General features: G+C 40.8%; 1 protein-coding gene across 2 annotated transcripts in view; it reads right to left on the reverse strand.

Annotated features, from left to right (window-relative positions):
* SEMA3C (semaphorin 3C) overlaps positions 1-6,973 on the reverse strand; it is a 118,089-nt gene extending 111,116 nt beyond the window's left edge. The window contains exons 1-3 of one of the 2 annotated variants that reach the window (XM_059847441.1): positions 6,844-6,973; positions 6,574-6,667; positions 3,412-3,552 (exon numbers count right to left, since the gene is read on the reverse strand). In XM_059847441.1, coding sequence (XP_059703424.1) covers positions 3,412-3,514 — 103 coding nt within the window. In that variant the 5' untranslated portion in view covers positions 3,515-3,552; positions 6,574-6,667; positions 6,844-6,973. Of the gene's footprint in view, positions 1-3,411; positions 3,553-4,788; positions 4,811-6,573; positions 6,668-6,843 lie in introns of those variants that run through there. The other variant, XM_059847442.1, reaches the window with a different exon arrangement.
* Between the last annotated feature and the right edge of the window lie 8,805 nt (positions 6,974-15,778).

The following is a 15,778-nucleotide window of genomic DNA, read 5'->3' on the forward strand; positions in this document are numbered from 1 at the left end:
ATTCCAGGGACAAGGAGCCAGAAGAGGCAGGAGGAGGGGGAATAGTGTACTAATAGTGCAGGGAGACATGTTGAGTCCTTTGCTTCCCCCACTCCTGCATGCTTAACAGGAACACAGCAGTTGATTCCCAACACTGCTGCACCTGCTGCACCACAGGCTTCACATCTTTGCAATTCAGAATAGGAAAAGCCTGGGGTCATCTTTTTTCTTCAGCTGCAGTGGCTCTTCAAGTGCAGACTGTTGTACAAGTACCAGTGGTTTGAGCCATCACCCTTGACCAGGACAATTAGGTCACATGAAACTGCTCCAGGCACACCTTTGCCTGATTCTCCACAGGCCCAGTCCTCTGTATTACCACATTCACCTGAGCAAAGCAGCAGCTCAGCTCCAGCCTGACCTTTCCTTTAAGCTGAGTAAATGGCTATACAAGGTACAAGCAGTAGGAATCAGGCCTCGGGGTTCTGTACAGCACAGCAATTTCCAAGGCACTCGGGGTGCAGACAGCAATAAGTTCCTCACTCACGTCATACCCACAGTTAACAACCTCAGCTAAGGCATGAACTACATTTTAATTAGACCAGGGGCCAGGCTTTTGATTTCAGAAACAGAAGTTAGGGTTGCAGTCCTTCATCCATTGAAGTTAATTGCAAAATCCCTATTATCAGGCTCTTGAGGTATTACCCAGGCGCACTTTTTAATTACATTTGATTCTTAATGAAGTAGATGGCAAAGAGAAAAGCAGCCCATGATTCAAATGATTCCCATTTTTATCTTTCCTGATGAAAAACAGAATGGGTCAAGATACTTGCTGGATTTTCCCATGAGAAATGCTGCAATGTGAATAAGCTCGATTGACTTGATCCTGAAGGAGCAGGTTAGCTTTGAAAAGCATCACTCATTTTCTCCTCCTGTATACATTCTACCCCCAAAACTTATGCAATGTAATTGTAGACACTGAGCCAAATCCAATTCAGAACTTGAAAAATATCACATAAGTATCCTAAGCTTGAATGACTTGTCTTTATTGTCTAATGTCATTGAAAACACAAGGAGTCCTAATTATGGTTTTATTTTCAAACGATGCACTTTAAAAGAGTGACAATTCTCCATAAAAACTGACAGCTTCTCAGGGCAAGGAGACTGCCAAATAACTTGGTATTTCTACATGATTTAAAAACAAGAAGTTATGAAGCAGCTGATGAAGGAGTGTGTTATGACACTAGAGAACAATAGCTAAAGAACAATACAAAGTTTCACCTTTTTCTATTACATCTCTACTCATGTAAGTAAACAAAGATTTATAGAACAGAAGTTCATACTACAGGTGGGACCATTACCTTGGTATATACAACAACCTGCAAACTCTTTTCACATAATGAAAGTTGTTTCTTCCCATCTGGAAATCAGGTTTAAAAATAAAACTTCTGTTTATATATTACACAAAAAGCTTAGCTTTTTATTTCAGACATACTTCTCATATTGTAAAAACACATAATTCATTTTTTGCTTTTATGACTTCAAAGACCCAATAAAAATTTATGACCTAAAAATGTAATTTCTTTTTTAAAGGTTGGCTGTTAAGTATTAGGGAGAGAAAAAAGTCAGTTTTAAGAAAATGAGATAGCATTGCAAGGCTCTCTAACCAAGGAGGGTTACAGCAGGAACTCGTGAGGCAAGGCTGTGTCCCCAGGGCTGGCACAGGGAACAGAGCTCTTGGGGCCCAAGAACCTGACCAGACAAAGGGGTCACTGCAGCATAAAGCTGTCATAGCCCCTTCTAAAGGAAGGAGGGACAACCTCCTTTCAGGAACAGAGAAACTACGGTTTTAATTCAGTTTTTTTTTGTTTTTTTTTTTTTTTTTAATTCCTAGGTTTGGGGTCTTTTGCCTTATGGCTGCTTCACTGTTTCAGCCTTGCAGGATACCTGTGATGAGACAAAAGCTCTTGAGTTTATGTTAAAACCATTTGCCTCTCATTAGAATTCTTTCCCATTCACAAGGTTGAATACCACAAAACATGAACACTTCCTACTTCATGGTCATAGCAGAGATCAAGGGAAGCTTAGATTACTTTCAAGGCCACCAAGGAGATGATGTGGCAATCTAAATCAGCCTGTTCTGCATAACTGTGGCAAACCTGCAATGTAACACACAACCACAGCCAAACTTGCTTCTGTGTTGGGTTGTGCCAAAACAGAACCATCTCCACCGAAACCAGTGCAGACTTTGAACAAGGAAAAGAAATTCCTATCCATACTCCTTCATTTGAATTTGCTCTTGGAACTCAATTCCTACTATTGCTTTTACTACAGCCATGCTATTTTACACCTATTAAGTACTGCATTAATCAGTTTAGGGCCCCTTGTCCTATAATATAATTATTAAAACTCTGGTTGGTATTTGCAGAAGGTGTAACTTGACAGTCTCCCTCTGGATGTTTCTCAGTCTCATGTTTACATAGTTATTGATCATTGTAGCAAGTAGAAGTTTGAGATACTTACTAGCTCTGACTATTTTTAAAGCAATTCTTAAAGATTGTTCAGAGCACACCATATTCCCAAGGCAGTGGCAGGGCATCCCTGCACTAATGAATCACAGAAGCCATCCTAATGCAAGCAGTACTGGTGCAGGAAGTAGCAAGCCCTCATGCCTCAAAGACAATCACAGAAAAGGCAGAGGGCTGGAGAAACTCAATGCCTCTATAATTAGTGACAGAAAGTTTCAGCTCAGATTTAACAGGCACTGTAAGCTGAAGAGCACACACATTCTGAAGTGGTGGCTAAAATCAGCATTTAAGACTAGAGGAATAAGTTACTTTACTATTAAAAGCAATACTGGAATAATTGCAGCAATGAGATACTGCTCAGAACTTCAGAAGTAAAAGAAACTTTTGAAAATGATAATTTTCATTGCTGGTTTACAGTATGAAGGCATCACTGATTGCTACAGGCTATGTACATCCTACACAAAGAATGGTATTTTTTCAAAGGACTCTGTGCCTGGCTAACTATTTTGGTAAAACTTCAGGCAGCCTCATTTTCAGAATTTAAAGTTGACTGAAAAGGAAAGCAACTCAAATCATTAATAATCTCCACTACATGTAATGTGTTAGATTTTTCCAAGCAAAATTACAGATAAGAAACAAGCCTTTAGTTGTTAGTAAGACATAATAATCCAAAACAAAGAGAAAAGTCTACTAATTAATAATTATATATTAAATATGCATCTACAGCAATAGGCAGACTCTGGCAAGAGAATCAAATTAAGGCGGACAGGTGCCTCAGCAGCAAGCAAAAAATTGTAATAGTGGACACAGATCAAAATGCCAGTTTCTATTCAGTTATTGAATTTAAGGAGAAGAAGAAAATGTTCAATCATAATATTTGTTTAAGAATGCTTATCTTCTTTCTTACCATTGAATGTTAGGAACACCCTTGCTTGAGGCTGGGAAGATCCTTTTACACTGCTAAAGTAAATAAATATCCCAATCAACACGTTCACTGCAAGAAATGCCATCTCTCCAGATTTGCAACTTAATATCCAAGAAATGAAACCTGAAAGAGAGATATATCACATTACTCTTCTCATACAATCTTGTGGAGCAAAAACAAAAGTATGGAAAGATTGTGTTGGAGGCCTCTTCCAGCTGAAGCCATAATTACTGATGTGAAGGAGGTACAGCACTCCTGTTTTTCCTTTGTGCACCTGAAAGAGGTGTTCCCCACCAAGTCTTCTGTGCTGGCACAACAGGAACTCTCTGCCTGTTAGGAGGAACCAAGAGAGCCCAACTCTTGGCTAGGGCAGACTACAGCACTAGACTCAGTTTATTTAAAATGAAGACAATTCCACCTGCTGGAAATATAATTATACTAAATGTCAAGGCAGAGCAAAGCAAGGACAGCAGATAAAGTTTCACGAATAAAAATCTGGCTGATATTTTTAGACATCTCTCCCTCATGATAAGGGGGGGGGAGGTTTGGGTTATTGGTTGTTTGCAGGTTTTTTTTCTTTTCTTTAAACATCTGAAATTGAAGGTACTTGGAAATGAGCTTTAAGTTTTAGTAAGCTGAGCTCCCCAATAAGTTTTTCTTTAAAGAAATTCTGGCTATGTCATTAATTTCAAAACTGTGAAACCAAAAGTATTTCAACACACTTGAAACTGTTAGTCAACATTTGCTTTTTGGGCTAGCTCCTTTCAGGATACACACCTGCTCTCATTGACTTCTACAAGGCACTAAGAATCCCACAGTTGGACAATGATACCACACTTGGTATATCTGCTACTCCTCCTGCACATCTGCTGAATCTTCATTTTATAGGAGTTAGCTGCTGAGAAGCCTGAGCATCTCAGAATCAGAAAACACTCCAGAACTCTGTATCTTTTCTTAGTTCAGGAAGGTCTTGAGGTCACTGGAATCACTGGAGGAGTGGCTTTTCTAATGGACAGCCACCATTAGAAGCTGAACAGTGCATATCAGTACCACACCTGCTACTAAACTGCATCTCTCCAAAAACTGTGAAGTGCAAATTTCATTTTGCCTATTGTAACAACTCTGTCAGCTCAGTTGCAAAAGTGAGAATACGTAACACCATCATTTTAGGCCCTTTTTACTTCACTGCCTATATTTTTGATGTAAATAGCCCTTCTACTACGCACCACTTATTAGTTAATCACTCAGGTGACATACTTGATTTTATGGCAACAGGAAGCACTTTGAAAAGTCACAACTGCAACAGCTAGAAGATATCCTTAAAGGCTGTACATTTAGTTTTATTAAGAGACTTGTTACCTGTGCAGTCAGCTTGCCATTCTTCACCTCAGCTCTGTCCAGCGCTACAGTCCCTCCAGTGGAAGCCAATATTTCTACAGCCTCATTCATCCTGTCTCTCTGAGGTTCACACCTGTCTTTAAAGGACCGGCTGTCCCCACCCCAGCACGGCAGGAATGAGCTGTCAGGCAGGGATGACTTTAGGTCAGCACCAGCTTGTGCTGGATCCGCACCACTGACTTAGCCGTGAAAGCCCCGTATCTCGTTACCACCCTGTCATTCCCCATCCTCTCACTGTAAATCGCTTGGAAAGGCTTCTCTTTGCATGAGGACTTCAAGTTGGGGGTGGGAAGGAGAGCGTGCCTGAAAGCGCAGAGCTCTGCAGCCCACACTCTAAACTCTCCTTCATTATCTGCTCTGAGTACTGAGAAATGCACGGAGATCAAGCAATTCTACAACTCTGCTAATTGACAAAAACAACCTTGTCAGAAATTTGCCAGCTACAGATCGGGTCTGTAGGAAAAACATATCCATTCTGGCCCAGTTCCAAATTATCTCTAAGGGTTTGTTAACTAATAAAATGATAGTTGCAGAGTTTTTGCCAAGAACAATTTTTAAACAGGCTGCACGAACTGTAGTACTAATGTTGCTTAGTGGGCTTTAAATTTAAAACCTTGTGACTTACCCATGGGATATCCTTTAACGTACTCCTCTTCTAAGAGAGAAACGGCATTAAATCCCAATAAAATTTCTTTATCAGGCCAAAATAAATAGCCAACCATACAGAACATGTGATTTAACAGACGCAATGGGATAAGTATTTTACAGTAGTAACACTATGCTTTCTTTGCAATATAGATAAAAAGTCAAAGAGGAACAAGTGTGCTGCTTTCCTTCTTCCTCTAAATAATACTGTAGGAAACAATAATAGGAAAAAACCCCTTTCAGCTCTCTTTCCCTCCCACTCTCATGCCTCCTGCCAATTCTAGTGTAATCAGTTAGAGGAGTGAAACATTGCTACATCTCATTGCTCAAATTGCAGATCTTCACCGTTAACACAGAAGTGACAGGCAAATATAAGACTCAAGTGCTGAGCAGCATGGTTCCTACCCAGCTGTTAGGCACATAAATAATAAATGCATATAGTGACAAAAAGGTACCTCAGGGTGTCTGACATGTGAGTTACCTAATGGAAATAGGTTTAATTTCAGAGATTTTTAGAGCTGGTAACTGACAGCTCATTGCAGGTTTGACTCTTTGCTTTGGGCTTATATCCCAGCTCTGAATTTATCTCAGTAAGTCATGATACTATATTCAGCACGTCCAGTGCACATGATCTCTGCTGACAACACACAGACCTAAAGCCTTGCAAGTACTTTAAAAGAATCCTACAGGACAGACAAAAAGCAGTGTCTAATTACTTTTCTGTTCTTACATTCTAGTCTAACTGTAAACAAATAGACAAATCGCTACGAAAGTGAAGTAGTGAAGTTTCCCTGCCACGGAGGTCGCTGGCAGCATGTTGCATGGCTTCTGGAAAGTACAGTATGGCTTTGCTAGGAAGTGCTGTGCAGGTGTCATCTGCTACAGCCTGGGTCCTACCCTCAAATCCTGTAAGGAAAATCATTTGGCAGAGGAAAGAAAAGAAATGAAGGAGAAAAAAAAGACAAAAAAACCCTGCCAAACACGGACTGTGCCAATCTGGAAAACACTGGTTTAACTATCTGTGAACAGCAGCAAATTTCAACCATCAGAGACATTTCACATCTATTACATAAAAGAAAGAGAACTTTAAGTTATGCTTACCCGGCTATTGGAAGCAGCAGTAATACTGATTTCTATCTGGTTTCTATCAGTTTACAGACTCCACTCCTGCTACCAGAACATTTTAATTCCAAACCTGGCTCACGGCAGAGGGAAAAAAATAAATTAAAATAAAAAAAAAAAAAGGGAAAAAAAGAGAAAAGTCTATCCTCGTGGTGGTTGCAAAGATACTCCCGGCTGCTCTGTACAATAATCCTGGCAGTGGACTCCTGAGGCTCAGGGAGCGCTTCTCCCCTGCGCGCAATCACGCACCTAGGAGTGAATGGAGCGGCCGCGCGGTGCCGGCGCTGGTTTCCAGTTACAGGCGCTGCCCTGCCCTGGCCGCCGCTCCGGCGAGGCGAGGCTCGGCGGCCGCCGGTGCATCATTAGCTGAGCAAATAGGGGCTGGAGCTCATAAATAATGGCGAGGCCACACCCCGCCCTGCGCGCCGCCGGCTGCCGCCCGGCCCGTCCGCCCGCCCCAGGCAGCGCCGTGGGCAGCGCACAGGGGCACAAGGGGCGCGCAGGGCGGGCTGAGGGGCGCAAGGGGCGCGCAGGGCGGGCTGAGGGGCGCGCAGGGCGGGCTGAGGGGCGTGCAAAGCGGACAGAGGGGCGCGCAGGGCGGCCTGAGGGGCGCGCAGGGCGGCCTGAGGGGCGCAGCGCCCGCGCTCGGCCCCGCGGGGCTCGGCCGCCGCAGCCCCCGGCCCATCGCGCACGGAGCGGGAGCGAAACTCGCCGGGAAAGTTTCTACCCCTCCGGTCGGGTGGTGCTGGGGCTGCCGGAGCGCTGCCGGGGCTGGGGCAGAGCCCCGGGGAGGCGGCGGGGCCGGGGCAGAGCGGCCCCCGGCCGGGAGCGGAGCCGGCCCCGGCGCGGGCGCGGGCGGAGGGATGCGGGAGAGGTCGGGAGGCCGGTAGGTGTCACTGTGAAGAGGGAATGAGAGCGGGCTGCTGTGACGGGAAACGGGGTAACAGACCGCTCGGATGCGGCTCTTCCCCCCACTCCCCTCGAACTATTTCCTATATTTAAAACTTTAAAAGCTTAGAAGAGTAAGAGAAGCGTTAGAACAGTGGTTAGATTCAGCCCCCTGATTGATCCAGGTGTTTTACACCAGCTTTCAGAAGCTTTTTTTTGCGGAGATTGGAAGCTGTATTTGATCAAGCTCAGTTTTCCCCAAGATAAGCTGAGCAGTCTTTCCCGTTTGGTGAGATTTGTGCTCTTACTACAGCGGGCCAGCACTGAAAATGTTTTCCAAGGTGTCGACTCTGTTAAAGCCGAGGATTTTCCAAGCAACATCACTTGGGGTTTGGCTTAGGTTTTCCTAAACTCTCTTTGGTTTATCTTAGGTTTTCCTAAACTGTCAGGCATATTCTGTGCTGCACTGACCTGCTGGGTGCAAACTTCTTTTGGAACAAGATTTTCTCTTTTGCAGAGAGAGGTGTCTCTGATCTGGTCAAGGCAGTGTGGGTCGCTCAGCAGCGTACTGTCACAGCAGGACTTTGAGGGAGCACATCTCATGGTGCTCTTGGAGACATCTCCTACTGCCAGAAATATGCTAACCAGTAAACAAGTACCCACAATGAATGTGCACATGCTTGAGTTAGAGTTTTGCTTCCAGCTGTTACACACTCTGGCCATACTAACCAAAGCAGTCAATAATAGTGGTGTTATTATAGCCAGAGATCAGGGAGTAGCCTGAATACAGCACCCTGACTAAACAAATTTTGTCTATGCATGTGGATATCTTTATGGCCTGTGTCTATTGGTTACTTTGCGTAAAGGCTCTTTTGCACCAGTGAGGGTCACAGGCATTTTAAAGATGGTGTATGCCCCAGGCTTCAGTAGCAAAGTTTGTGCTTTCTTCAAGCAGGAAATTTCAATATTGTATGACACTTACCATCCCGGAGGATACAGGAGTATGGGATGGTCTGTCCTCTGAAATGAAAAGTCAGATTTGCAGCTGATGCCAGAAAATAAATGGATCCAGAATTTTTGAAAGCTTGATCCACTTCAGATCATGTCTTAAAGATTAATTCACTGATGCCTTTAGATGAACCAAACTCTTGAGATCACGAGTCCTTAAAAACATTGGTGTTTTTCCAGTTCTCCTCCTTAACACAAATAAACTACACAGAAATGTGTGAACACTAGCTGTCCCAGAGAGCTGTTTAAACTAAGCCCTCAGTTCTCTCCATGGGCAGGCAGTGAGGTTGTGAACATGATGCTGCTCATCCTTGAATTGTGGTGATGTTCAAATGCCTCAGTCTGACAGCAGCACCCTGGCAAAAGGAGAAGTCACTTTTTTGCTTTGGAAAATCCCCACAACTAAGTGCAATTAGAGATTGTCATGCCAAGCAACAGAAGTGAATCAGCCAATCCAGTGTTCTCCCTCTTGCTGTGATCTACACTGGGTGATTCAAAGGAAAATGCACAGAAAACCACAGAACAAATATGAAAATCTTTCTTTTTTAAGAGATTTTGGGGAGATGTGTGATAGGTGGTGATACCAGTCAGAGAAAAAAAAGAATGTTATCATGAAATACCAACACTAGAATTTTTGATGATTCTGTCCTCCCCAAATGTTTTTTCTTTAATAGGCAAAGTCTACCTTTTTTCCTTTATAGTACTGATTTTCTAGGTAAGAGCACAAACATACACTCCTCAAAATAAAGAAAAAAAGAGAATAAAAAGAATATGCTCAAGCATGAATCAACATCGCTGTTAGTTAAAGTCACTTGTGTTTGTCAGGGGTTTTGTGTATGTATGGACACTGCAGGGCCGTCTGGCTAGCTGCACTTCTTCACATGTGCTAGCTACATTGGAGATAAAAAGGTAAAATGGAACACTGAGGAAAATTATGGGGCTTTCCAGCACTCCCTCATGGACTTTGGGCTTATAAAATAGCAAATGAACTACAAAGAGACAAATGCAAAACTTTCATCTGTGAGATACCATCACACTCATATCTGATAGGCAAAGCCAGAGAATGCTAATTTTAAAAAGCAAATTGAAACAAGAACAAGCTTGCCATATTGATTTATTTGTATTTTACATGTGCATATGTGCAGGTCAGAGCATGATAATTAACTTTAAAAAGCAGTTTGAACTTCACAGCTGGACTAAGAGAAATGGTTAAAGTTTTACTTTAGGTGTTTTGTAACAGCATGCATTAGCTTCAAGCAAAACCCATGGAATGGAAATTACTTCTCCCAATTATGAGGTGGGGTTTCAGCATTAACTGGCATGAATCAGCCCTGTGAGTTCAATGAAAAGTATGCAAGACACTTGCTTTCCAGGCTGTGTGTTTTACAGCCTAACATGGGGATGAGGACAAGTAAGTTGGACTGTGCTTTGCAACTGATTTTTAATCATTCCTCTATTACACAGAGTATGATCTGTTGTACAATTTGCTTCTGGTTCTGATTTCTTGCATGTGAGATTTATAACCAAGGGCAGTTATTCTGGGTCACATCACACATGTGAGGACAGAGTCAGGCCCTCGCTCGGCTTCAGTGTTGGAGCAGCTCTGACTCTTGCAAAGTGATCCGAGCAAGCAAATCCCCCTGGCCAAAACAAATAGAGCTGATTTGGTTGTATCTGTGCATGGTGTTTGCTTCTTACCCAAACAAGTCATCTTAATGGACCCAGGCCTAGCTTTAGACCTAAACATGAACTGTAGCCAGTAATAGGAAAGACAAGAGTGGATTTGGATTTTTACTTAACATATGGGCTAGGGGGCTGGCCTTTTTGTTTTGTTTTGATTTGGTTTGTTTTGTTTCCACTTCCCTAAATTTTAAGCTCCTGAAGAAGTGAACATATAGTAGGAGGCATTAGGACAGGAGGGAACACAGGTTTAAAAGAAGACAGGAAACTAAGAAGTACAAAGAGGAGAAAGGAACTTTCTGAGAGGCCGTTGGATGGTTAAAGGTGGCACAGTGGAATAGAATCAAATAATTTTACTGGATTGGCAACAACTAGCCAATAGGAAGATCAACAGGCTTAATAATCACATTTTGCTTTGAACACAAGCACAGATCAAGACAAGATCAAGTGCCAGCTATTATAAAGAAAAATGTAGTAAAGGCATAATAAGGTGATCATCAAATGGAATTAATTCCTTCCTTAAAAATCAAAGGAATGCTGTATCCAGTAAATGTCCAGATTCCAAGTGATGAGAGAAAATGCTATTAACATCTATTTTCTCTGCCGTCGTTTATGAGTGTCAAATCACCTTAAAGAAATGCAGGTTCATTAGGTAATCCAATTAATTCATCCTTGTTTATTTTCTTTCTTGCAGTTACAAGAACTAGGGAAAGTGTGAATTATATCAGCACTTTGTTGTCGGAAAGCTATTAGGTGTTTGTTTTGATGGTGTGCTCATATGAGCAGCATTTTACATTCTTTTTCACAACCAGTAGTTCAAGGATTCAAGAGATAATAAGGATAAAGCTCCTGGTGATACCACTGTGTGATCAGAGGTGGCAAAAGGTCCTTGGACATACTGTGCCCCAGGTTGTCATTGGCCTTGTTCAGGTGGGTCAGTGTCAGACTGGTAATGAAGAGTGAAGCTTCTTCACCTAGGTCACAGCCTTATAAAACTGCTGGCATGTAAATAACAATGGCCTGTCAAACTGAATGATTTGTCTTTTCAGAGCTTAAGAAAAATTAGGTGCTTAGGATCAGGATTGGTGTAACCATGTAATAAAGTACTACTACCTGGATGGGAACAGAGGAAAGCATAATGCTCTTAGTTTGATAAAAGTCCAGTTGTCTCATTTAATAAACCCTTCTCTGAGTGGCTTCCCTGGAAGTCAGTGAGTCAGCACTTCATAATAACTCTGCCTTGGAAGAGACTGTGATTTGCGCAAGGTCATAATCAAATAAGTTCTTCTGTGCCTGTACAAAAGATGTGAGCATGTTCCTGGTATGCTACCAGGCTTTCATGCTTCCTCTTTTTAGTATGGCAACCACATTATTGCTGTTTGTAGGAGAAAGACAGTGTTGTAGTCAGATTTTCCACTTTTTAGCCACTTTGACTAAGTGAGGTCAGTAATAGAACCAGTCACTGTTCTTGCACAAAGCTGCATTTGAGTTTTCAAGAAATCAAACAAGCAATCATTATTTTGCAAGTTGATGAGTAAGAATATGTATAATGAAGACTTGAATGAAAGAAAGGAAAGAGTTGTTGATGAACCAAGGATGGTTTCAGGCCGAGCAAGCTGCAAATAGAAAAAAGCACAAATGCATAGAGGAGGCAACAGTTTGCAATATGTGCATTGGAAGTACTTGGAATGAAGGTCATATGGTGCAAGGAGTTCTATAAACACACAGGGAAATAAGGCAGCAGCAGCTATGGAGCTTTTTATCCAAACAGATAAAGAGAAATAGGAGGGGAGGGAAGGCAAGGGATTACTGCAGGATAGAAGGGGCAGTGACATAGCCCTGAGTGTCATGGCCATTTCCAGCACATGCCACTCTACAGCCTGCTACTTGATCTGTTGCTGCATCTACAGGGCTCACAGCACTCAAGGGAGTCCTCTCGAATTCTGTTGAAGGAAATTTTGGTAAGGTATCTTTTTGTCATTGATTTAGCTACTTCAGTAGGTTTGTAGATCCTTGTGTGAATTACTGCTTTTTTTTTTTTTTTTTCATAAAGGAAAAAATAAAAGAAGGCTTAAGATTTTTTTTCCCTATTCATTGTAGATTTGAAACACACTTCTACAAGCCTGATTATAGAAAACCAGCCACCCCCATTCTGGTCCCATATAATATACCAGCACAGTCCTATTTCTCACCATCCTTCTTCAAATCAAGAATGACTGCATACCTTACAGTCTTCGATTTGTTTTTTTCCCTGTAAGCAGAGACTAACCTTTACTGATGACATTCACCATCTAATTGCTGACTACAGATTGTTTACAGGCTGTACCTGTAGAAGAGGAGCAGAAGGACTATTCTGTGTATGTCTTGTCCTTCCCTAAGTATGTCCTCTTGCCCACTGTCCCATTTACTCTCCCTAAGGAAGGTTTTGCCATGCAGAAGACATAAAATAACTTGTGTCTCCAGATTAAAAAAGAACAAAACTCCTTAAAAAGTTTGTTATTTGAAGCATACCTGCCAAGCAGGGCATTGACTGAGGCAATCTGAATAATGCCTGCTGTCCCCTGGAGATGTGAAGGGTCTGTGCATATGGAACCAGAGAATGTTGAGGGATGGAATTGGCCTCAGAGATATCTTCTCTCCTACAAATCAAGCCTGATCCTTTTGCCTTATGCCCTAGCTCTCAGTGAAGATTTTAAACCAGATCTCTCAAGAAACCCAGTATGACCATTCTTCCATTTTCTTGAGGAAACCAAAGAGGCATTGGCTATTTTAATGTAAATCCAATATACACTTTAACTTCCCCAAAGTGGAAAACATTGAGATGCTATAGAATTCAAGCTGTAATTCTTTACCACAGCAGTAAGGAATGCATTCTTGCTTCCAGCAGGCTGATCCCCATTTCTCAAACAGACTGTCATGTTGTCTGGTGTGAGGCAAGGTTTGGCTCTGGAATCAGCATGGTACAGCTGGGGTTGTGCTGATGTTTTAGGTGCAATGTTGACATTTTTGTCCTTTGTTATACAGATACCACTGCACTACTAAGCTCCTAAAGAAAATAAAATTGAAGCTGTGTTTTTGATTGTGTTCTTTGCTGTGCTCTTGACTGTGTGAAGTCTTAGGAAGTATGGCGTGTGCTAAGGTAGAAACCTTTGTCACAGGTGCCTCCAAATGCTTGTGATTCCATGGGAACAGGAGCTTTGTTTTCCTTTTTTCACTGTCAGTGCAATGGATGTTTTGAGAGGCTCTAAGAAATGCTTTTTGCAGTATAATAATTGTCATACTTCAATCACCCAAACCTTTCTTGAAAGCTACCCCATGGTATGAACACTCTTAATTAGAATGTGTTGCATAAAAAGTCTGAGCAAACTCTTGGCTGCATGGCAGAAAATGATGAAGGCAGCATGGGTTCAGTGGAGTTTAAGGGAGTCTGCTGAGTTCTTTCTATTTCTTTTGGGCCTCAGGACAACCAGGATATGGGTTAATTTAAAATAACATTAAATCATCCACTTAGAATCAAATTATATTAGTTAAAAAAGAACTTAGAAGTAGTTATAGACTCTGACTTCTGTATTTATTGGCTATTATGGATTGGAATTATACTTTATTGCTATTTTTTTATTAGTTGCCTACTCAGAGTTAGCAAAGGAATTATTGAAGCACTTGATATACCCAAAATACAGTATCACATCTCACATTATGAACCAAGCCTCAGAATTTGCTATCATACTGAAAAGTTTCTGGTAAACCAATTAAATTGGGTTTTGGCTTTTTATTGAGAGAACTACAATTTTAAGTGAGCCTATGCTTATTTTTTTTTCTTGAGCAACATAAACATTCCACTAAATATTTATCTTTTTTTATAGTAATGTCTCCAGAATATCTGTTAATTGAATCTTTATTTGAATTTATTAGCAGTAGTTTGTTTTAAGCCAAAAAGACTAAAAAAAAATTAAAATATATAGTCTGGGTGGCAGCCAGTACACAATATCTTCTCCAAACGAACACCTTTTTAACTTAAATTTGATTTATTTATTGCCCATTATTCAAAGTCAATTAGGAGTAAATGAAGTCAAAAGACAAACACTGTATTGATACAAAATATTTATTAAAATCTTTATTATATGGCATTTTGCCATTGCTAACATTTAAAACACTTACTTGTACTACTTCAAATTTATCTAAATGTATTTCTAAAGTATTGGGAAATTGGAGATAAATGTTTTAAGTAATACTTCAATGCACTCTTGCCTATTTAGTCCTTGCAGTTTACTTATATTACAAACACTTCCAGGAATCAGTTAAATCCTTTGTTGCCAATATCAATAAATATATGTATAATACATGCTTGCTCTTTGCTTTATGTACATTCAATTTAATTTACCAGTTGCCAAAGATCACTCATTAAAATATTCCAAAAATGGGCTCCTTATCCTAATTATTAAAAAACTGCTTTTAAGACAGGTTTTTCCTCTCAAATATTAGAGAATGAGAGGAAGCATAAAGATGGAAAAGTTAGTGCAACACATTATGACTGTAATATCACGCACAGCATAATTTTTGTTATAATTATTTTTTTTCCAGGATAGGTGTTGTTTTGGGTTTTGTTGTTGTTGTTGTTGTTTCTGGTTTTTTGGTTTTTTTTTTTTTTTTTTTTTTTTCTGGATATCAATTTAGCCTTTAAATGATCTTAGACTAAATAAATTTTTGGAAATCTCTAAATTTTGCCATAAGAGGGCATTATTCATGCACTTAGACTAGAAAATGCCTCTCAATATACTCACATACATTATAGGAACTGGTAATTATCCAGACTCATGAACCAATGAAGTAAAAAATATTAATACTTATGTAATTAGGAATACTTTTAAAAAGTTACTGGGACAGGGATAGTTCACTGTCCTGTGTTCTTTCCCTAGATAGTCTGAAGATGCAAGAGGAGACCAAAGAAGAGGCAAAGTACTGCTTTTGCAGTTTGGAAATTGCCACCTAAGACAGCAAAGCCAAAAGTTTGTGTTTCTACCTATGGACACAATTCAGGAAGTATGCCAAGGCAGGGTTAGCATTAAGCACTTGTTCATGCCCTCCAGGAAAATGGAACTTAAAGAGTTAGAACATGTGTAAGAACAAAAGACATGAATCCTTAAGTTCCTGCTGAGAGTAAAAAAAAAAAAAAAAAAAAGGAAAAGTACTTAATCCTGAGCCTCTAACATTTTTTATGAGTGATGTAAGTTGTGAGAATGGGAGGAATACAGAGATGTGCCCTATCAAATATGGATCTGAGAAACCTTTGGGATGGAAAAGAATTGTCTGTTCTCCACTCCCCACCAAAAAATTCAGAGTAGAAGTTAGATCCTAAAATATAATGTAATGGCTTCTGCTAATGTTGATGAGTGTTGGATTGTTTCCCAGAAAAATAGAAAATCTTCATTCTGCAACAAGAAACAAACAAAAAATACACACTAAGTGGAGTTTTCAGAGCCCTGAAAGAGTGTTACCATGAAAGATGCTTTTGTGCTCTTGAACAGTGATGGACTCAGGACTGCACACACTGGGTGTCCTGTGATGGACTCAGGACTGCACACACTGGGTGTCCTGTGCAGGGATTGTC

The sequence above is a fragment of the Haemorhous mexicanus genome, chromosome 5 (genome assembly GCF_027477595.1).
Source record: "Haemorhous mexicanus isolate bHaeMex1 chromosome 5, bHaeMex1.pri, whole genome shotgun sequence".
Lineage (NCBI taxonomy): Eukaryota > Metazoa > Chordata > Aves > Passeriformes > Fringillidae > Haemorhous > Haemorhous mexicanus.